Source organism: Centropristis striata, chromosome 21 (genome assembly GCF_030273125.1).
Source record: "Centropristis striata isolate RG_2023a ecotype Rhode Island chromosome 21, C.striata_1.0, whole genome shotgun sequence".
In the NCBI taxonomy this organism is placed as follows: Eukaryota; Metazoa; Chordata; class Actinopteri; order Perciformes; family Serranidae; genus Centropristis; species Centropristis striata.
The window spans coordinates 19,890,601-19,913,855 of record NC_081537.1 but is presented as its reverse complement, the minus strand read 5'-3'; the positions used below and the strand labels follow the sequence as shown (position 1 = coordinate 19,913,855).

At 40.0% G+C, this 23,255-nt stretch overlaps 1 protein-coding gene and 1 non-coding gene across 5 annotated transcripts; both read left to right on the top strand.

Moving 5' to 3' along the window:
- Positions 1–452: 452 nt before the first annotated feature.
- polr3e (polymerase (RNA) III (DNA directed) polypeptide E) lies at positions 453–23,130 on the top strand. 4 transcript variants are annotated; one of them, XM_059324721.1, is made up of 21 exons: positions 453–656; positions 5,699–5,804; positions 7,163–7,213; positions 7,311–7,388; positions 7,482–7,597; positions 8,113–8,195; positions 8,468–8,575; positions 9,525–9,574; positions 9,667–9,786; positions 9,926–10,011; positions 10,513–10,557; positions 10,671–10,762; positions 12,509–12,629; positions 12,817–12,898; positions 13,023–13,082; positions 15,437–15,594; positions 16,740–16,801; positions 16,898–17,337; positions 20,531–20,608; positions 21,930–22,052; positions 22,136–23,130. In XM_059324721.1, the coding sequence occupies exons 2-21, from the start codon at positions 5,766–5,768 to the stop codon at positions 22,190–22,192; spliced, it is 2,049 nt and encodes a 682-aa protein (XP_059180704.1). In that variant the 5' UTR covers positions 453–656; positions 5,699–5,765; the 3' UTR covers positions 22,193–23,130. The 4 variants fall into 4 exon arrangements, with proteins under 4 accessions (XP_059180704.1, XP_059180702.1, XP_059180705.1 ...); XM_059324719.1 differs by lacking the exon at positions 453–656 and adding an exon at positions 4,762–4,916; XM_059324722.1 differs by lacking the exon at positions 453–656 and adding an exon at positions 5,093–5,207.
- trnal-aag (transfer RNA leucine (anticodon AAG)) lies at positions 4,549–4,630 on the top strand. The gene has a single exon. It is a non-coding gene; the product is annotated as a tRNA-Leu (tRNA).
- Positions 23,131–23,255: the final 125 nt, after the last annotated feature.

The window sequence follows — 23,255 nt, the reverse complement described above, 5'->3', positions numbered from 1 at the left end:
AGAACCATTCATTGTCTTCTTCAATCTCCCGTCCCCTTCTGCCCGAAAAAAACTAGTTTTTTCTCCGAAATGGCCTCGAAAAGCGGAAAATCGAGCAAAAAAGAAGAAGCTAATGTTAGCTTAACGCTGGAAGCCATCACCACGTGCAGACCTAGCCGCTGCACGTGCAGCATTCAGCCAGCTCGACTCGAAGCTCGACCAAACGCGGCTTGCAGCAGAGGACCACGGACAGCGTGTCTCGTCCCTTGAACTCGCTGCAGAAGACATTAGTCAACGAGTTTTGGACCTAGAGAACATCTGCTCGTTTCTGAGTGAGAACAATGCTAGACTCGAGGCTAAAGTCTCCGAAGCAGACGTCAAAACGTGCATATTTTGGGACTGCCGAGAAACCGGCCCCCGGACAGCGGCTGCGACCAGTCATCCTCCGCCTGCACCGGTACCAGACGAAGGATCTCCTCATCAGAGAGGCACGGCCACGAGGGAAACTCGAATATTGCGGCCAGCCAATTCGGATCGTGGAGGACTACAGTCCCGAAGTTGTTAATGACTTTGAACCCAGCAGAGGAAAGGTTAATTTCCTTCGGTTTCTACGCGGTTAATAACAAGTTGGACGGTGCTGTTTGTTTGGTGAATATGTTCGGTCCAGTGGTTCATACGTGAGTATTTTAACGCTGTTCCTTTTGACAGCTTACACAGACTGTTACTAACATTATATGCAAATCTCACGGTGTTGGTCATTTTGCATTAATAATGTATCTAAAACTGTATTTACTTCTCTCTGTTTTCATGTGAGGCCCCGTCCTGTTAAGAGTTTTATTAATACAGAGTCTAGCTCTGCATTACGACCCTTAATAACGCCATGCAAGACGTTTTTTTTTTCATCTGTGAGCATTTATTTACGTTCGGAGACAATTTTAACTCTACGTTGCCTGGAACTAGACGCTTTATGTTATCTGTAATCATATCTTAGAGCTCACACTTGTTTGTTTATTTATTTATTTTAGATATTCTTTTGGCCATTTTTGGGCTTTGTTGATAGGACAGAGTGAAGGGGGAGACAGAGGGGAAGACCTGCGGGAAAGGGCTCCGAGTCGTATTCGAACCCGGGCCGCCCGCTTACGGGTACAATGCCCTTATGGAAAATGTTATAAAGCTCATTGTGGATAAGCGCATATAAACGTCGCAATAAAACGGAGTAAGGCCAAGCGCAAATCGTGGCAGCGGCACCTCGCTGCTGCATCTCTAGTGCATCTCTAACCCCGGATGCCGCAGCGAGGTGCCGCTAGCGTCGCGGCACATGCCACTTTTTGGGGGAGATACCACGGCACATGCCACTAGATGCCACGGCTCATGCCGCTGTTTGGGGGAGATGACGCGGCACATGCCACTAGATGCCACGGCACATGCCACTGTTTGGGGGAGATAGCCGTGGCACTTCCGTGTACCTGGGTTGAGGTGTGTGTGTGTGTGTGCGTGTGTGTGTATGTGTTAACTTTTTCCCTGTTGGTTCTGTTACTCTCCACAGCACGGAAATGAAGACACTATTTAGCTTTTTTTCCCACTCTTTTTATTTAGGCTAGGTTAAGCCTCTTCCTCAGGTTCCTCGAACCTGGCAAAAACTTTGTAATTTTCCTTATCTAGGAGTTTCTCACAGAATTTGTCATAGTCTTTTTTTTTTTAAACACAAACGTGAACATTTCTGCTGGCGAATCCTCTTCAACATCACATTTCCAGTTTTGAAGCTCACTGAGGGCCTCAATTTGTTCTTCTTTTTCCATTGAAAGGACGCCAGGAAGTTTTAGTCCTCCATTGAAGTCTTCCTTGCTGCACCAGTCAGCTGCAGTCATGCAATCTTTTAACAAGATGTGGCATGTGCCGTGGCATCTCCCCGAAACAGTGGCATGTGCCGTGGCATCTCCCCGCTAGGTGCCGCTGCCACGATTTGCGCTTGGCCTTGCCTATAAAACGGCTAACGGAGTGGACCCATAAGAACTTTGCCTATAGGAAAAACACAAACACTTTCACACCAAAACTTCCACGCCAAACTTTTCGCTCGCATGCGCGAATTCGCTTAGTGGCCATTTTGGGCTTTATTGATAGGACAGAGTGAAGGGGGAGACAGAGAGGAAGACCTGCGGGGAAGAGTCGTATTCGAACCCGGGCCGCCCGCTTACGGGTACAATGCCCTTAGGGCACGCGCTTTTTTTGTTTGCAGCTGTCTTGGTTGAGGAGAGTGGGTTGGGGGGTTATGTCACTGCCGGTTCTGTTGTTCTCCACATGTGCACCACATCCATTCCATGTATTCATTCTGATATAGGTACACTATGTTATATGTATTATGCTGTACACTAATATTTGATACATGAGCTACAAGCAAGGTAATGGTCTCAGAACATTTTTATTTTTAGAAACTTTGGAACTTTACCAACAACAACTGAATTGAAAATACGAATAAATAAGAAAACACAGATCTTCATCAAATTAAGAATGGCAAATACTGAAAATAAATAAAATGTAGACATACAAATGCAATAAAAATAAACATAAAAATTAAATTTAAATGTACATTTATATTTGATACATGAACTACATACAGGCAATATAATGGTCTCAACATTTTAATTTTTAGAAACTTTGGAACTTTACCAACAACAACTGAATTGAAAATAAGAATAAATAAATGAGAAAACACAGATCTGTTGATTGTAAAGACTGAAAATAAATAAAATGTACAAATGCAATAAAAATAAATATAAAAAATTAAGAAATGTAAAAATGTAAGTAATATGGTATTTCACCACCAAAGTTCAACACCAAAGTGTAAATTACTATGGTATTTCACAACCAACTGCTCACAATGGAACACGCCTAGCCTTCCTAATCGCGAATTCATCAATGGTGTCATCAAATGATATCTGGCTTGACACGTCTTGGTTTATACTTATTAGAGCAAGCCCATTGAGACGTTCTTGGCTTATTGTTGACCTTATGCCCATTCTTTTTAAAAAATGTTTCGTTAATCAATGTTGTTAAAACAAAGATGTATGCTTAAGGGCGCCACAAGGGGGCGCCCCCTGCCAATTTGGCGCCCTAGGCAGCCGCCTTGGTGGCCTGTAGGAATAACCGGCCCTGTGAACAGACATCTATTGAGCTGGAATGTTAAAGGTCTGAACCATCCTGTAAAAAGAAGAAAGGTCTTCTCACATTTGAAACAACTTAAAACTGAAATAGCTTTCTTACAGGAAACCCATATTCGCAATTCAGATAATGTCCGTCTGTTGTCACGATGGTCGGGGCAGGGATTTCACTCCTCTTTTCAAGCCAAAGCCCGGAGAGTTTCAATTCTTATAAGTCAAGATATAACCTTTGTGCAACACAATATGATCTCTGACAGGTTCGGTCGGTATGTAATTGTCTCAGGTAAACTATGTAACACACTGGTAGTATTTGTTAACATTTATGCTCCTAATGTGGACGACGTAGGTTTTTTTGAACGACTGTTTTCATTGCTTCCAGATCTCAATACATACTCTCTTATCCTCGGAGGTGATTTTAACTGTTGGTTAGACCCGGTTTTGGACCGATCTTCTATTAACCCCAGCACAGCGAGTAGGTCAGCCCGTTTTATTCAAGACTTTCTCTCTAACTATGGTGTTTGTGATATATGGCGCTCTTTGCATCCACATGACAGAGAATACTCTTTTTTTCCACACATTCATCACACTTATTCAAGGATCGACTATTTCTTTATCGATAACGAACTTATTCCACTGGTTCACTCGTGTGCTTATCAGAGTATTGTCATCCTGTAACACCGATCACGCCCCTCTTGTCCTGACCATGTCTTTCCCTGGCCTCCCTCAGAGGAACAGACAGTGGCGATTCAACTCAACTTTGCTGTCGGATGATAACTTTGTCAAATTCATGCAGGATGAAATAGCCTTTTTTCTAACTACAAATATGTCTCCAGACACTTCTTGTTTAATTGTGTGGGATGCCCTTAAGGCCTACAGTCGGGGGCAGATTATAGCCTACACCGCCCAACTGAAGAGAAAATCCCACCAAGAGAAATTGGACCTTGCCCATCAAATCAGATCTTTGTTGCCGCCGTTTCCCCCCCTGGGTCTTTCAGGATAAAACCTGGCAGTTGTGGCGTGATGTCTGTCACGCACGTTATCCCACAGTTCAGTTGCAGTAGTGTAGTTCTGGTGTACTGTAGCCTTCCATGACTGACAACTCCGTTGACAGAGTTGGAGATAATTAATTCATGAAAGAGCATCCAGAGGGCGGAAAAGGTTATAAAGTCCATTGTGGATAAGCGCATATCAACCTTGCTATAAAACGGCTAAATGCAACGGAGTGAACCCATAAGAACTTTGCCCATAGGAAAAACACAAACACTTTCACACCAAAACTTCCATGCCAAACTTTTCGCTCGTTTGTGCGAATTCGCTTCGTTCTGCGCATGCGCGAATTTGCCATGTTCTGGAATCATATAGTCACTGTATCTCTGATATTATAGTATTGGATGGAGGTAGCTGGTAGCATGGTAGCGTGGCCGAGCGGTCTAAGGCGCTGGATTAAGGCTCCAGTCTCTTCGGGGGCGTGGGTTCGAATCCCACCGCTGCCAGATCCTTTTCGTAAATCAACTGATATTCCGCATCATATATAAATCAGTTAACACGTGAATGCCATTGTCATCGCTAAAACAAAAACAACAAGAACTGACTTTATAAAAGAAACTTTATGGTAGTCCCGCTGTGCATTATGGGCACGGGCTCCTCCCCACGTGTCTGTGTAGAGCAGAGTCAACATGGTACCGACAGACTTCAGCTGAGAGTCTTCTCCCTCCACCTCCACGCACCACGCTCCTGCACACGGATGAGATAGCTAAAACGGCCCCGTGAAGTCTGCAGGTGAGAGCTGAAGCTAGTCTGGGCACTGTCTGCGCAACAAAACGGACCGTTAGTGAGTCCACAGTGTGTTATTTTTGTATGTTAGCACGCCGAGCTAACTTGCTAATGCTAGGCTAAAGTTGCCTGTCACCGGCTACCTGCGTGTTAGCTAGTTTCGTTGCTTCTACGTTTATGTGTTTGTGTTTAAACAGTGAGCTTGTTGCTGTTTACACTCAGTTTTTTTATATGTATGTTTTGTATATGTCAGAATATAAATTAACCCGGAGTGTAGCGCAGGCCTGTAGCTGAAAGGTGTGTTGCTAGCATGCTAATCAAGCTAACGTAGCCTGTAATATGACTTATTTTTACGAATAATTACCCCTGAGTATTAAAACCGCTTGAAATCGATTTTATTACATGGAAGCTATATGTAACGTTTGTTATACTGTTATTTATTAACATGAAGAGTAGTCAATTAGTGTTGATTGCATTTTCTTGCATCATGTGTGATTTACCTGGTTGTGTCAATGATGGCATCATTTGACAGACTTCATGATCTGTCTTTGTGTGATTTTATGATAAACTTTATTATGTGGGTTAATTAAATGTAAACCTCTGCCACAGATCTCCTGGAAACTGACAGCAGTGAAGCTAATTAATCCTGATGTAGCCTTGATTATGCTGAATCATATTGTTCATGTGTTTCTCTGTATTACTAGCTCCGGGTGAGGCCACTTCTTGGCAACAGTTGTGTGTATAGCTGTAGAGTGGATTCCTGTAACTCATTGTTTTTTTGTTCCCAGGTTGGATCTCTGAGATCTGCTGCTCCTGTTTCATCTCCTCTCCCCTCCTCACTCTGTTCACACCAATATGGCCAGCGGGGACGATGATGACCCCATTATAGAGGAGGTATGTCTGCAGGAGTTTAATATCATATCACACCTGTCCTTTAATCACTGCACTGGCTGCCTGTGCGTTAAAGAATAGATTTTAAAATCCTGTTACTTGTTGACAAAGCGCTGAATGGTCTTGAGCCCAGATATATCTCAGAGTTACTTGTTAATTATGAAAAATCCAGACCCTTTGCGTCCTCTGGGACATGTTTACTCTATGTCCCAAGGATTAAAACCAAGCAAGGTGAAGCTGCATTTAGTTTCTCTGCTCCTCAACTGTGGGACAAGCTCCCTGAATACCTGAGATCATTTAAAGCAGGGCTGAAAACATCACTGTTTAATTCAGGTTTCTCATGAACACAATAGCTATTTTTTCAATTGTTCTATCGTCTTATAAATACACTTTTACAGTCTTAATATTACATTTTAATGCAGCTTCTAAAGCTTTTAATGTCATTTGTATGCCTCTGTAAAGCATTTTGAATGACCTTGTGTATGGTTGCTGCTATACAAATAAATTTGCCTTGCTTGCTAATTATATTATAATACACGGCAATAAAGGAGTGTCCTTGTGATCCTTGAGAAAGGGCCGGTGTGGCTGCAGGAGCACACCTGACTCGACTTGTTCAATCACCTGAAACTTTCTTTTGCTCTGGTGATTTGTTGTATCAGGTGTGCTGCTGCTGCTTGGTTGGAGTAGAAAAACCTGCAGCCACAGTGGCGCTTTCATGTTTCATTGTGACACCACTGCACTATTTACTCTTGTTTGAGTCATGTTTGTTAAAGACTACAGGCTGTTTTTAGGAAATAAAATGGTATATTTGTATTTTTTCTAACTGTCATGGATTGGACTTTGTATTTGCACCACCAATACGAACACTAAAGTGACTAGTAATATAGCAACATCACTTCTGCACAACATACAACAATCTATTGCTTCATACAAGATCACAGTGCATGCCCCTCACTGATATCCATGTGATAAGTGTTATGTCTGAATATACAGGACATTTCACTGTTTCACATGTTTGCTGCATGTTATGTAGGCAGGAATGCACTGATCTGCCTTCTTTTTTCCCAATTCTTAATACTTACTGATGCATTTCTCTGTAATGTAACGTGAGCTCAGGGTTCACTGTGATTCTGCAAACTGAGTAAATGAAAATCATACTTTGGAAAAAAACCCGATGAATTTTATAAGAATGTCTTTTTTTAATTTTTATTTTAATTTCACTGAGATAAAGGCTGCTTTTGCAGAGATAAAATACGCTAAAAACACATAAGCAGCACACACGTTAAAGAAAAGGCAGCTTGAATGACAAGCGGTTTGTGAAATAAGAGAATAACTTTGATTTGTGTTTCTCTTTCTTTTAGATCGATGTGTATCTTGCCAAAAGCCTTGCAGATAAGCTATATCTTTTCCAGGTAATATTTTCCTTTGTTGACGCCCTTTTTCTTTTAAGTTTGTTTTAAGTTTTATTCTGCACTGGCTCACTAATCACCTTTACTGTTTTTTCCCCAGTACCCTGTCAGACCCTCTACTATGACCTATGATGACGTCAACCACTTATCAGCTCGGATCAAACCCAAGCAGCAAAGGGTAAAAAAAATAATTAATTAAAGGCTCTTTTTATTATTTTATCATCTATCAGTGCTTGTAATGTTTGCTTTTTTGTCAAACTAAATAACACAGGTGGAGCTGGAAATGGCAATCGACACAATGAGTCCAAACTACTGTCGCAGCAAAGGAGAGCAGATCGCTCTGAATGTGGACGGCACGACTTATGACGAAACCAACACCTATTCAGTGTACGTCTGCTGTTAAACCACATCACCTTAATTTTTGTCATGTGACTGTTGGTCTCAGCAGAGTCATTAAAGGTTTCACAGTGTTGCTGAGGAGCACAGAATTTAATGTTTTTTTTACAGGATCTGGTTAGCGCAAACGGTTGATTTGGGGCATCATTTTAAATTATTAAATATCAAAATTTTAAGATGACATTTGACCTTTCAAACCTGCTTCCCTCCTATAATAATAATAATAATAATAATAATAATAATACATTTTATTTATAGATCGCTTTACATGGTACTCATAGACGCTTTACAGTTAAAATGCAGTGGCAAAAAACAATTACAATCAACAGTACTGGTCATACATTAAAAGCAGTTGTGAACAGGTGGGTTTTGACAAGTTATTTGAAGGTGGATGGATGTGAGAAGTCTCTTATGTTTTTTGGGAGAGAGCTCCAGAGGTAAGGCGCGGCTGTTTGAGAAAGCTCTGTCGCCCCAGGTTCCTAAACCTCTTTACTTTTCTTCTCCAGGAAAATGATGGATAAACAGACCTTCTCCTCCATCCAGGCCACCACCAACACCTCCAGATATGCTGCTGCTGTGTTCCGCAAAGGTCTGACCTGATTCTTTAGCCCACTTTAGAGACGTGCTTCTGTTTTGGTTCGTCAAACCTCGTTGCTTCTGCTTGTAAATACACAAAGGTCACTCATTATGTTCACAGAGTCCATGTGAGTCTTTATCAGTGTTACCTTTCTTATCGCGTCCTGCACTTTTGATGTGTTTACGTTAAAGATAACCAGCATGTTTGACTTCATGACAGTCTAACATGAGTCCACAGTCGTATATAAATAAAAGTTGTATTTTGTTTTTTATTTATATCAACAGGTGAGCTTCACGTCACCCCGCTGACAGGAATCCTCCAGATGAGACCGAGCTTCTCTTATCTGGACAAGGCCGACACTAAAACCAGAGAGAGGGAGGCAGCCAATGAGGGTGCGTCTGTTTTCAAAATTAAATAAAGAGAGAGAGATTAGCGTAGATGTTAAAACAAGATAATGGTGAAAGTTGTTTACTCTTGTATATCTAAGATAAATGAAAGAATTAACGAGATCACTATTTTCTGTCTCTAGCTGAAATGTGAGGTTTTCCTGTTTTTCTATCATTCTATAACTTTTGGATTTTATTTTGATGTTCAGACAAAAAAGACACTTAAAGATGTCAGTAGCACGTCAATCAATAATTAAAAAAAAAAATACCCTCAATGCTTTTATCAACCTATAAAAATGAAAAAAGAGAAAAATCCTTAAACAAAAACATAAAACTAGTTTTAATCTTGTTATAAGTATAATTGTGATCTGTTTAAATGTGTTGCTTTTAATAACTTGTAAAAAAAAATGTAATGAAATACAATAAAAAGTTTATAATCTTGTTAGGAGTAGAATTCGTCTATTATCTACTATCTATGAAGAAACAGTTTAAAAACTTCAAAAACAAAAAAAAACCCAGTATCATAAATAACGTTAATGAAATCAATAACATATGACTTCAGAATTTCTACTTAATGCAAGATTTGGTCAATTCAACAACAACAACAAAAGAAATAATAGAGCATGTTTTATCTACTTGTTAGTATGTAAAGTTTTTTTAATGAAACAAATAACAGATGAATTTAAAAAAAAAACTAAATAAAAAAGAAGAAATAAAATAAAGAGTCTTGTTAAAGCCTGAAAACAGCTTTCAGATATCGTGAACCAATTATATGTGGTCCAAACTTTTAAGAAGTACTTTAAAAATGTGTTTTTATTTCAGAGGAATATTGTATTGAAGGAGAGGTTAACAAGCAGAAAAAAAACTTTACACTTGATGCTGTTATCAACTTGGCTTGAAAAACATTATTCTTCAGATTGGTTAACATTAAGTAACCAGAGTCTTTTGTCTTCAGGCGGAGATTCTTCCCAGGATGAAGCCGAGGAGGACGCCAAGGCCATCACGGTGAACACTTAAACATTCCTGATGATTTCACTGACTTTGTGTCAACGTGAATCCATCATTTCTAAAAAAAATAACATGTGTTTCCACTGCAGGTGAGATTTGCTCGACCTGAGTCGGAGCAGGCTCGGCAGAGGAGGATCCAGTCGTACGAGTTCCTCCAGAAGAAGCAGGCGGAGGAGCCCTGGGTCCACCTGCACTACCACGGGGTCAAGGTAGGGGGTCATCTGATCAATCAGATCATTAGAAACATTTAACCATTCCTTTTAGGACCGTTGTCCAAATGTGATGGAGCTTTTACTTGCTGTTGTCTCCATCAGTTCTTCCTGTTCTGTCATGTGATTTTAAATTCAGGACGGGCACTCGGAGCATGAGCGGCAGTACCTGTTCTGTCAGTCAGTGGACGCCTCTGAGAACTCTGAGCTGGTCAAAACTCCCAAGTGAGTGTCAACAAGTGACATTTTAATACATTTAACCCATTTAAGCCGGGAAAGCATTACCACATTTCTACCATTAAAACCGAGGGGCGCTCTTGTGTTATTCTACCATTAAAGTTTTGTAGTATTTGTAGTTTTTTCCACCTACTTTTGGTCTCTTGGCCAATGAAATGCATCAGAATACATGCGGGAGTGTCGCAATGCAACATGGGACTTGAATTTCATTTCTATCTGCTACAGAGGCTGAAAAATGTATTATCCAGTAGGCGTTGACACTTCTGTTGAATTTCCAGAAAAACTTCAGGTTTTAGGGGGTTATTTTAAAATCGCCCAGAGGTTTTACAGGCATTTTTTCCAGGCGTTTTAGACCTAAATGGGTTAATGACTTTGACTTTGAGGTGTTTATAGGCTTATATTGACTTATATCTTCTACCAAGACTCGAGACTCTGTTCAATTCTTGTAGTTTTCTTGATATTCCTGATGGTTCCCTCTTATTTCTGCAGGGAGTACCTGGCCATGCTGATGCCTCCTCTTGCAGAGGAAAAAGTGTAAGTGTTTCTTACACTTCCATCAAAAGTTCTGAGAGTCAAACAGGGTATCAAAAGATATTTCACTGATGTTTTTTTTTTCTCCAACTGTTTTTTTTCCTTCTGTTCGTCAGTGTGAAGCCAGTTGGTCCCAGTAACGTTCTCTCCATGGCTCAGCTCCGCACGCTGCCGCTGGGAGAACAAGTCAAGACCCTGATGAAGAATGGTAGGTTGACACATTTCACAAAAACTCATCTGTCAGATAGAAAGGCTGCAACAAGAAATCAATAATATGTGACATAGACATTATTATATTTATTCATGTTTTTATTTATTTTATTTATTTAATTGTTGTAGTTCAAGTTATTTTTGTTCGTATTTAAGGTCATTTGTATGCAGTAAATCACAGTTGCAGTTTTAAGTGAAACAAAAAAAAATCCATAAAGACTTGCAGGTACATATAAATAAATAAAATGTGATAAAATTGTTGGCTAGACCAAAGAAAATGACATTAAATAAGACATTTAAAATAAACTGAGAAAAAAAGAGAAAACTCACAGCTTAAAATAGATGATAAATATGTTGGTAAAAAAAAAGAAGATAAGTGACCAAAAAATAAATAACTAAACTGTATATTATGTGGTGTCAGTAGTACAAAACTGTATCAGCAATATCGGTTCAGCTAATTTTTTTCTTTAGAGTACTGATTTTTTTATTTCAGTGTTCAATTTTTTAGCTTATAATGTCTTTAATCCATAGTTTGAAGGTTGGAGAAGGTTTTTTTTTCTTCCATTTAAGCAGTAAGTCAACATATACATTATGTTACATTATTTTAATGCAAGAATAATATGAATCAGTCTGCATTTTGCTTGCAGTTTTTCTTTGTACCAAACGAGGGCGACAAAGCATTAGTATGGATGTCAGATGTATGATTGTTGCAACAACTATTGAATGCATCCAAACCAGCCGTGCATTAGCTGCGTCATATTTACACCATAAAACCAACCGTCAGTTTTATTGTCTTTCCTCTGACAGAATGCTTTTATCAACTTCTAAAAACAATTAAAGACAATGAAAGTAAAATAAAAATATATGTATAGCAAGCCAAAAAACAACCCTATAATATATATATATATATATATATATATATATATATATATATATATAATAAAATAAATACATAATAGCGAGTTCAAAGTGGTCTAGTCTATTTTTGAAAAATAAAAAAAATAACAGTTAAGAGTTATAATAAAACCCCACATAGTTACAACAAAGTCTTGTTAAAACCTGAATACTCAAGGTCAAAAAATGCATAAACCAATTACATTTCGTCCAAACTTTTAAAAACTACATTAACAAGAGTTATTTCCAAGGAATATTCCAGTGAAGTAGAGGTTGATATATATCGTCACCCTGTTAAAAAATAATCGCCTAACTCATGTTTTCAAGTTTTGCAGGAAACACAAAAAACTTCACCAAAAGTGTAACATATGACATTTATTAATAATTTCACTCAAAAAGGATGTAACAAAGGATGGCTATTGGCATAGTAATAACACTGTGTGTAAATTATGTAACTTAAGAGAAATAAATTACTTTTTTTTTAAACATGCCTTTGTGACTAAAGCAAGATATGGTCACACTTTATTTTGAAGGTGTCTACATAAGAGTCACACAAGCCTGTCAGGGTAAAAATCACATGATCTGATCAACTGAGGATGTAGGCAATTTTACCATAGGTGGCCGCCTTCATGAGGAGATGATTTAGGCAAAAAAAAACAATTTTGACAAAAAATGACTTTTAGGGGATTATTTAAAGTGTGACAATATGTTGCTTTTGCATCTTTTTCAACAGACCACTTACTGCTTAAATGGTGAAAAAGCATTCTCCTACCTCAAACTATTGAAGACTTTAAAAATCTACGTCATTTGTCATACTAAATGTTTTTTATCTTTCTCCTCCCGTATCTAGTCAAGGTGATGCCGTTTGCCAACCTGATGGGTCTGCTCGCCTCCGGCACCGACTCCACCGCGGCGCTGCGCTGCATCCAGCAGGTGGCGCTGCTGGTTCAGGGCAACTGGGTGGTGAAGAGGTGAGACTAAAAGGTTTACACAGATTAAAGGTGTTGTTTAAAATGAGCTCAGTGAGGTAGTTTTCTATATTTGGTATTTTATTCAGTCATTGCATGCAATACAGTAAGCATTGACTGTATACAATAAATCTAAACTGCCATAACAGCATGAATTAAACTTTTTTCTATGTTTTGTTTTTTTCTGCAGTGATGTTTTGTATCCTAAAAACACCTGCAGTCCTCACAGCGGCGTCCCAGCTGAGGTGCTCTGTCGTGGGCGGGACTTTGTGGTGAGCTGCTGTCAGAAGTTTTTTAAACCTTTACTGAGTTACCTGAAATTAAGGAAACATCACTGCAGCACCTGATGTTCTCTGTGTTACTGGCTTGATTTTAAAGTGGTTGTTTCTGTTGTAGATGTGGAGGTTCACTCTGGAGCGCTCCGTGATGAGGAAGGAGATCACAGCCATTATCAAAGTAAGACCATAATCCCATAGAGACGTCCAAACGCATTGCATTTTCTGAATTGTGTTTTGTTCTAAAATATTTAAATTTCACAGAAGTTTCATTTAAAGAAAAAAACAAAATTAATACGCGATTTAGTTTTTGACCATTTTTTGTCATTTTACCAACTTTTGACACGTTTTAAAAATTAGTTATTTCAAGTATTTTTTTTATTGTAAGGCATTCTTCACAGAAGTATCTGAACGGGGTTTAATAAACATAAAATATCAAAACGTATCAAGATAAATAAGGAAAAACAAAATGAGACAGAATCAGCTGATTGAGAAAATAAAAAAGTACACTAAGGCCTAAAATTATTAAAATAATAATAATTATAATATCATTGTCCAACAGAATTAAGAAAAAATTATATTTTTAAATTAATAAAAATAAAAAGATAAAAATGTATAAATATCATACCGTAGTAATTCCACCTATTTGACAAAGAAAATATTTGACAAAAAATCCCACCACCCATTCTCCCCTTACCTACCGACCATCAATGTCCCGGCCGAGGGCTGTAAAAAATGTTTAAATTGAACTTTTATAGAGACAGAGCACACTTAAGCCCCACCCCCATCGCTCTACATTTACTTTGTATTGAATGAAGGAGCCTTTTCGCCAATTCTGTCTGTTAGCAAACAACAGTAAAATGTCTAAAGGTTGCCGTGTGATAAGACGCACTGCCAACAAGATGAAGAACCCATAACTAAGTTTTTACAGAGAGACAAACAGAAAAACTGAACTTTTAAGAAGACAAAAGTGGATACAGACGCATATAGACGTGAGACATCAGCAGTTAGAGTGGGGAAATCCTGAAACTCAATATATGTACCGTTACTTATGCATTCTGACTACATTTCTTAAAGTTAAGCTAAAGCATTTTGACAAGATGCTGTTACCTTGTGTTGTGGAATGTGGAAATAATAAATCCAAAAAATCTATGCAGTAACATTAGCTTGCTAACTGCTATCTTGTCCTCTAAAATAATCCGTTGAAATGCTTAAATCTAGTGTTTTTAGCCAGCTACAGACATTTTTCCCCCCTTGGTTGTGTCACAGATAGTTTCCCCTCCGGTGAGCGTGGTCTTCAGAGGATGAAGCGTGTCGCTCTATTTCTATTGTTTGAGGCACTCAGCCTGAAAATATGCGGCAGCCCCAGGGGGCTGCTCTCATGGTGAATCAGTCTCTCAGGTGTTCAGCACGTTCACAAGGAAGTTGTTTGTGGAAGCTTTCACCTTTCTAATTACTTTCGCCAAGGAGGTGGAGTTTTCAGTTCAGTTGTCAGCAGAGTTGTGGAAAAACTAGTGGCTCGGTTTTCAGGAAACTTGGTGGATCAAGTAGGAAAATAGGCGGATACAGAAATTATTTGTCACTTTTTCGTTACAGGAGGCATATCATGCCTTTACGTACTTTCTGTCACATAAATATATAACTGTACAATGGTGGATTTTTTTTTAAATTAAACATGACTAATTAAGTAGGTAAACAAATGTCACGGAAACCTCTGTGACCGACATTTCCAACAGTTTTCCTTCTATTCTCTGCATGTGACAGATTTCTTTACAGTGGTCTACTCCAGGTGCGTTACTGCAGCGTTTACATCACACACACTGCTACATGTCGCTAACATCAGGGAAACCTGTAATCCTGGATACCGATGTTGTTACTTTCTCCCCAGTTTTGGATCACATTGCTCCTGGAACGTGTTCAATTGTGTACATTTTGAAGCTTTTATTGTTGATTATCACGGTAAAAAGTGATGCTGTACTCCGTTACAGTCTTACCTCTGGATGCAATGACGGAGAGGGTGAAGGCAGAGGTTCAAAAGACCTGGAAATGCTGACCAATCGGAGCTGACTGGGCTTTTTTTGGGAGGGTAAGGGGGGTTAAATGGAGTCTGTCAGACAGAGGGGGAATAGAGATGCATCAGCCACGGGCAGTATGACAAAAATAGTGTTTTTTGAACATTAAATCATGTAAACAGGTTGGTTAATTCTTGTACCTGGTCTCCTAGTTTTACCTGTTTTTAGACTGATCTGGATTGAATTAGTCTGTTGTATTGCTTTCTGATTTATTGTAGAAATACAGCAGGTACTGAATAAAATAGGACGCCTCTTTAAATGATGTGGGGTTAGGATTATTTGCATTAATTGTTGTGATTGCAAGGTCACATTCCTGTTAATGTAAGTTTTTCATCGAGTAACAAACCTGTGAGATGCTGAGCAGGAGAGTCTCTGAACCTGCTTCCTGTCACCTCGAGGCTACAGTGTCTCCGTTCATTCAGGTAACTTGAACTAACAGGTTCTTCCTCCTGTCTTCTGTCAGCTTCCTCCAGAGGATGTGAAGGAGTTCCTGGAGCATGTGGCCGCTCCCCGAGTCAACCGGGGCTGGGAGTTCCTGCTGCCGACTGATGTCGACTTCATTAAGAAACACCCAGACATCGCCCACAGGCAACACATGCTGTGGCTCGGCATCCAGAGCAAGTAGGTTACACTCAGAGAAGCTTTTTATCTGAAGAGTCTGCACCATCTCACCAGGGTGTTCTTGTCAATCATGGAAGTGCTATTTACACTCTAACGCCTGGATTCCACTGGATGCGTAACGACTCCGACAGGGGTCTGTCCGCAACGGCTGCGTATCTACGCAGTCCGTCAACACCCACCGGATCCGTCTGTGTCGGAGCTGTTGCGGACAGCAGAGTCCCGAGGACGCACGAGATCTCGCGAATTCACACCTAATCAATTGATATAACTGGAAGATAATCAACATCTCCTCGTTAATGACTGGAGACAAATCCAGCGACTCCGTCTTAATGAGCGCTAACGAGGTGGGCCGGCTTGTTAACGAGCCGGCCGACCTCGTTAGCGAACCCGAGGTATTTTATTTTGAAAATATACCGGTGTTTTATTTTGTGTCTGTGCAAGACTTCCTGTCCGGAACGATCTGCTCTGTGCTGAATTTATGCGTAGTGCTCCGTCGTCCGACAAAAATAGAAGCTCTGCGCAAGTGTTGCGAGGGCTGTCGGATGGCCCTGCGTTGTCGGACTCATTACGCAGCGGATCTGCAGTCGGTGGAATCTCACACATTGATTATAATGGGTGCGTAAATTTTACTAACTGTGGCCTCATTTTTCAGTGCAACATATAAGTCCTGCAGCTCTCTGGAAACAGGGCAATCATGGCTAGAAGTGGGAAAAACTTAAACATGTCTTTTGTGCAGAATAACACATTTCTAATGACAAAAATCATGAAAAAACTTTGGACCACTTTTCCAAGTGTCACAAATGTTGTAAAAAAAAAAAAGACTAAAAAGACACAATGTCTCAGCAGAATTGAATACTTTTATTACAAATGGTTTATTTTTGGACACATTTTAAATGAGACATGTAGAATTAAGTGAATTTGCCAGAAATATTACAATTCTAAGCTTAGTTTTGGTTACTTTTTCTCACTGAAACTTTTGTAACCTTGGATCAGTTCAGGGACTGCCGAAAGTTCAAAGTTCATTGATAATGCTTGTTTGTACAGTTGTCTTGTTTTTGTTTTTGACATACGTTTCATACTTTGGTGGTTCAGAGGGTTCAGGGTTGTGAACTGTTTGTAACATCTCTCATCGTCTTTCCTCTCAGGTTGGAAAAGGTCTTTAACTTCTCTAAAGAAGACTTCATGCCAAAGAATTCTCCTCAGCCCGGTGTGTTTGCATCAGCCGCCCGTCAACACGTTGAAAATGTAACATTCAGTAGGAATAATTTCTACTAGAGCTGACTTGTCTTTGGTTGTTTTCCAGATCCTGTCCACGTCGGTGGCGAGCAGCGCCTCAAGATGGCTCACGACCGCGCTCAGGCCAACCAGTCGTCCCTGCAGAAGGAGCTGGACGCCAGACGGGCGGGAAGCGGCGTCCACATCAAACAGGAACCCGTCGGCGAGGACGAACCCATGGACACCTCCTCCTCCTCCTCCATCCCCAACGGTTCAGTCAACGGTTACCCCAGCGATCACACGAACGGGAACGGAGCGAGTCCGACCAGCTCGTCCTCCGTGGAGCTGCAGGACTTTGTGATAAAGACTTTCAGGAAGCATTTTGTACTGACGCTGAATGAGTTCAAGAGGCTGTTCAGCCTCCACCTGGCCTCCATGCCGGTGGGACAGAGCCTCTTCACCTCCATCTCGGACCACATGCTGCAGGACGCCATACTGCTCTGCCAGTGCAAACAGATAATGGTGCCTGTGAGTATCAGGGAGGATTTCTACTGTCACAACTTGGGATTTACAAGCAGTTGGATGTAAAACTCAGATTTATACATACAGGATGCTCCTAGTTTCCTTCCTTCTCTGGAGCTTTCTTTCTATAATCCATTTTGTTCTAATCACATTCCTATATCTGAGTAGGTCTGAGCGATATGGACCAAAAGTCATATCCAGATATATTCAGGCTGAATATCGATATACGATATATATCCCAATATTTTTATTGCAAAGTGAGAGCAAATGTTCAGTCAAAGCCAAATATCACAAGTAGATTTATTGGAACTGTTTAAGTGAACATAAGTACTGTATAACAACAGGAGTACCTTTTTTTTAAATCAAACTCCGTAAAGTACAAATTTAAATAAAACATTTCTTAAATAAAAGCCGCAGCTTGCCTGGAGCAAGGATTACAGTTCAAATTTGAACTATATTGATATATATACAGTATGGTCTAATTCCATATCACATTTAAAAATATATCGTTATATCACCCAGCCCTAGCCATAAGGCTAAAAACAATTCTTACATTAAAAGAAAAACCATAAGAGACAGAGCAGGAACAATCACAAGACATTCTCAGATACACAGAAAATAAAAGGTAAAAGGAGTAAAAAGTGAAGAAGTAAAAAGGAGTGGTGAGATAGAAAGCATTACATATAAACAAGTCTATAGAAGTGGGTTTTAGGAAGTGATTTAAAAGAAGTTACTGACTCTGCTCGCCGTATCTCCTCGGGCAGCCCGTTCCAAAGTCAGGGTGCTCTGGTGGAGAAAGTCGGGTCACCTTTGGTTTTTAGTTTAGACTTTGGAACAGTCAGAAGGGCGCCACTCAAGGATCTGAGGACGCGGGTCGGCTTGTATGGAGTTAATCATTCTGTTAAATAGCTAGGAGCCAGACCTAAAAGAGCTTTAAAAGTGAAAATCAGTAAAATCTTGACATCAATCCTAAAATGAACAGGGAGCCAGTGCAAAGAAGCTAAAATCGAGTTGAGATTGTTTTAATCACATTCCTATAATTTGAGTTGAGTGAAATGCTCACTCTCGCCACTTTAAAGCCTCGTACAGACTGGCAGCAGTCTGGCAAAACACCACTTTGCATGATACAAAAGGTATCTGAAAAGATGAGGAAATATGAACCCAGACATCCAGTTTGCATTAAAACACAACCCTTATCGCTGTGAGGCAGGAACTTAAAACTCAGTAATGCAGTAAACATTTAAGTAATTTTTTTAAGCAGAATGTGGATATTTTCAGCTTTTCATACTCTTAACAGAAATATATTGGGGTTTTGACACAAGATGTTTGAAAACATCACCATGGGCTTCAGGAGAGTTGACATGCATGGATGAAACAATCAGAATTTTGATTATATTGAATTATAATCTTAAATTGTAAACACTGCAAGACTTTGTAGTGTGTGTAAAATGTGCTTAAATTCTTCTATTACAATTGGAGGTGAAATTATTAATTGATTAGCTGATTTATCAGAACATGAATTGGCTGCTATTATGATAGTCAAGTAATTGTAGTACTTTTAGTGCTTTTTTAATGCTTTTTATATGTTAGCTGTCTTTTCCTCCTTTTTATAATAGTAAGTTAAGATAAGACATTCCTTTATTGATCCCCATGGGGGGAATTCAGGTGTTGCAGCAGCACAAGTACAGAGCAAAACAGATAAGGTAATACAAATCGAATAATAAAAAGGAATAGAATAAAGATAAAAATAAATAAATAGTATCAAATAAAAATACAAACAAACAACCAAGACCAAACTAAAACACTAGTAGTGCAAACATGTTGAAGTGGCAGTGAATTGGAGAACATTGTTGAATTCTTTTGGGGTTTTCTTTTTGACAGTTGGTTGGACAAAACAAGCAGCTTTGGACCAGCTACAACCATTAGATCCAACTTCAAGTTTTGTTTTTAAGCTTTTTGGGTGTTTATTTATTATCTGTTCCAGCTTTTTCTACTTTTTGTAAAAAAAGACATGGCAATTAGAATGGTCCAAAGTTATTCGAAATGGCGCTTTTTTAATTGAAAAACACATTTTCTCTGGGGAAGGCCCCCAAACACCACCCACCAAATAAGTGCAGCTTTCACAAACCTAAAACTGAGTGTTTCTCTTTTACCTGCACATCAGGTGCAGAGATTCCTCCCTCTTTTGTCCTGGATTAAGATCTGCTGCTGCTGCTCTGGTTCCTGTCTAGCTGAGGGTGCAGCGTGAAGGGGTTTTCCTCAGCCTGAGAGTGCAGCTATCAGTTTTCTCAGACAGAATAACAACATTAACGGCCGTTTTGCTTGTGAGCACTTTGTAAAGCAGTCTGTGAAGCCGCTGAAGCGATTCAAACCTGGTTCTCAGGTTCCACTCAGGTTTCCTCAGCCACCTGATACCTCAGCGTGTGTAGAGTTTTGATCTGGCCTCTGCAGTCATTGTTTGTTGGCTTAATTCCGATGGCCGTAACGGTTGTTTTTCTTGGTGTGCCGTTTGCTCTCAGGGCGGGGAGTGGTGCGTTCTGTATGCACATCCTCTTGTTTCATTAAGCAGCCAGGTCTCCTGCCAGGACCATCCCTGTCCTGGCTCACGTCTCATCCAATCTGTATGCTAAGAGACATTAGAGGATTTTAAACCGCCGCAGGGAAGGGAATGGCCGGACGCCATGTTTGTTATGCAAGAGATTATTAGCCTCAAAGCAAAGCTCATTAGTGCTCAGCGAGGGACTAAGCCGGCTGGCCGTTTGCAAGCGCAGGCAGATCTGAAGTCTGGTGATTCTCCTTCTGCATCAACATAAACATTAATGTTAAGATGTCGGACAGCTCAGAGATCAGTTATGAGTCTGTGTCTGCACGGTGATCGTCCTCAGTGCTTGGCCGCGTCTTGTTTTCGTCAACAAACCAAATTAACAGACAAATTAAGTGTTGAGAGAAAGAAAAGCAATGCTGTAAAATGTTCACTATTTTATTGCATGAAATATGACATGCATTATTGACTCTAGGCTATGTTGTTTTGTTGCTTTGTTTTAACACTTTCTCACTAGGAACGTCTATGAAAGTGTTTATCCTGCATGGTGCATGTAGAGAGAGGAGGGAAGATGCTATAGCTGTGTAGGTTTTGAGGTTTGAACTAGTAACGTCCCAGTCAAACGCTTTTCTAACATTTCTCTCTCACTCTCTTTAGTTTCCTGCTCAGACCACAGCAGCTGCCGATGAACAGAAGGTGTTTGGTTTGTGGGAGACTGGAGAGGACTTTGACAAGGTGAAAACATTTTTTACACATTTTGTAGAAGTCTCACAACGTCTGCATGCAGATGTTTACAGCTGAAACGCACCGCAAACCACTTGTCTTCAGCTATCACTGAAATTTCTCATGAGTCTTGGAAACCACACGCAGTTGTGTCATGATTTGTTAGCTGCATCACTGCAAAGCAAAACGGAAGAGAAATGTAGGACGCAGTTCTGTTTTCACCTAAAATGCACTAAATACCACAAATCCTCAACCACAAACGTCTGCACCAGACTTTCTATGTTAAATCGGCAACATAAAGGTGACTTTAGACAGAGCAGAAGACTTTAGACGTAGAAAAACAATCTCTGAAACCTCCCAAAACCTGAGGGTTTTCTGCAAAAACTGCACAGAAAGTCAACGTTCCCTAAATAGTTTATTTCTCAGCTTCAGTAGCAGATAAAAATATGAAATTAAAACCATTTGAAAGCTTAGATCCTTGGCTTAAACAGTCGATTATTACCTTTTGAAAATATATATTTTTTTAAATCTATAAACTCATTTAAAAAAATAGTTTTTTTGGTGGTCTTGATACTGTTCAACTTTATTTTCTGTAAATTCCTCTTGTTTTTCCCCCTTTCGCCTTCCACATGTATTTCAGCAATTCACAGTGCAAAACATGCAAATGTTGCATCCGGTCTAAGTGGGTTAAAGGGTTCTAGGAGGTACAAAAACACCCCAGATTTAGTACAAATTTAACAAACAATACAATAACATGTTAATTATTGAATTTTCGGGGTGCTAGTCAGCGTTTGGAGAGAATTATGCTTAAGGTTTTCCCCTTTTTCAAGTCTTTGATTGAGCAGCAGATGAGCTGAGCACAGCACAAACTTTACAAACACAGGTGTGAGATGAATCAATCTCATCTAGCTCCTTATTTCTCAAAATGTTGATGATAATAATACATTTCATTTATAGAGCGCTTTACATGGTACTCAAAGACACTTTACAGTTGAAACACAGTGAAAATGCAGTTACAAATAAAAACAAATTAAAATCAACAGTATTGGTCATACATTAAAAGCATTTGTGAACAGGTGGGTTTTGACACGTTTTCTTTTTTTAAGGTGGGTGGATGAGAACAGTCTCTTATATTTTTTGGGAGAGAGTTCCAGAGGGAGGGTGCGACTATTGAGAAAGCTCTGCCGCCCCAGGTGTGGTGCTTGGTCTTGATGGGAGGGGACAGGAGATTTGCTTCAGAGGAACGGAGCCTGGGGAAGGGGTGTGGTGATGGAGGAGATCAGTGAGGTAGGATCTGTTCCCTTAAATCAATTCTGTGTTTTTCCTCCTGCAGCAACGTCGGCTGCTGTACGAGCTCTTCAACAAGAACTACCGGGTCCGGAGGAATGCAGTGCAGACCAGGCTGGCGCAGGAGTTCGGAGACGTCTCGAAGTCTGATGTCGACCGGCTGCTCAACGTGAGACGAGACCGAACCTGCAGTTATTATTATAATTACACTTTATGTAATATGTATCTGATCCAGCTTGTCTGTGGTTTCAGGAGTGCTGCATCAGTTACGCAGGGATGTGGTACCTCAAGGGAACGCTACAGTCCTGACCCTGAGAGCCCGCACCCCCCCTCCTCTCCCTCCCTTTGCGGTTGTCGCCAGCCAATCAAATCCTCTCCTGGGTGTCCAGTGGGAGGGCAGCCAGAGAGACGAGAGCCAATCACAATCACAGCTCGCCCGGCTCTGAAGGGCGGGCGATTGGAGGACAAACCGCCAGCCGGCTGCTCAGAACATAAAACATTTCTGACACGGGGACAAAAAAACAACTCTTCACATACTCACACTAAGAGCTGGATGGGAAACATCAATATACAAAAAAGAGGAATAGCGAGATATATATATACAGTTTATCAGTAGAGTTTTGGATTATTTTGGGCCTCATGTTTGATTATTTTTGAATTTTTCCTCATCAGGATGGTGTTTACGAAGCAAAGTGGCTCAAAGTATTTTCATTTTACTCCTGATTTTGTTACATTTCGCCAGAGAAAACATAAAAAAACAAACATTGTTTAAGCCTTTTGTGGGTAAAACCTGAATTATTCATCAGTCATTAACGTTTTCTTTGATCTGACTTGGTTAAAGAATAACTGAGTATTTATTGCACCCTTAGTACACAGATAAAAAGGGTGAGCTTTAATGTAATTAAACCGTGTGAAGAAACGTTGCCAAATTCATGAGTCGGGAAACAAAAAGGGGGAAAATGAAGCAAGAAGTCCCTGATGTCGTTCTGCTCATGTTGTACAAATGAAGTCATCGAAGATTTTTGGCAATCAAGGACCTGGAAACTGCCACATCCAATGTGGCTTTTCCCCCATTTCTGTGTTACTCAGTCGAATGTGTACTGAAATATAAAATTTCAAGGGAAAGAGTGGATTAAATTGCGGATGTTGAGTTTTGTTTTTGGTTGAATGTACGGAGTTTCAAATGGTTTTCCTTTCATGAGAGAGACTGATTTTGATGACGACCAATAAAGACGCAATTTTGAATAGTTTTTTTGTCATATTTTGACCATAAATCTGTCGGGGATTTAATCCATTTGTAGGAACAAATGAAACAGACGTGACCGGGTCGTGATCCTGTGCAGACACTGGGAGTGACCCTCTGGTGGGTGAT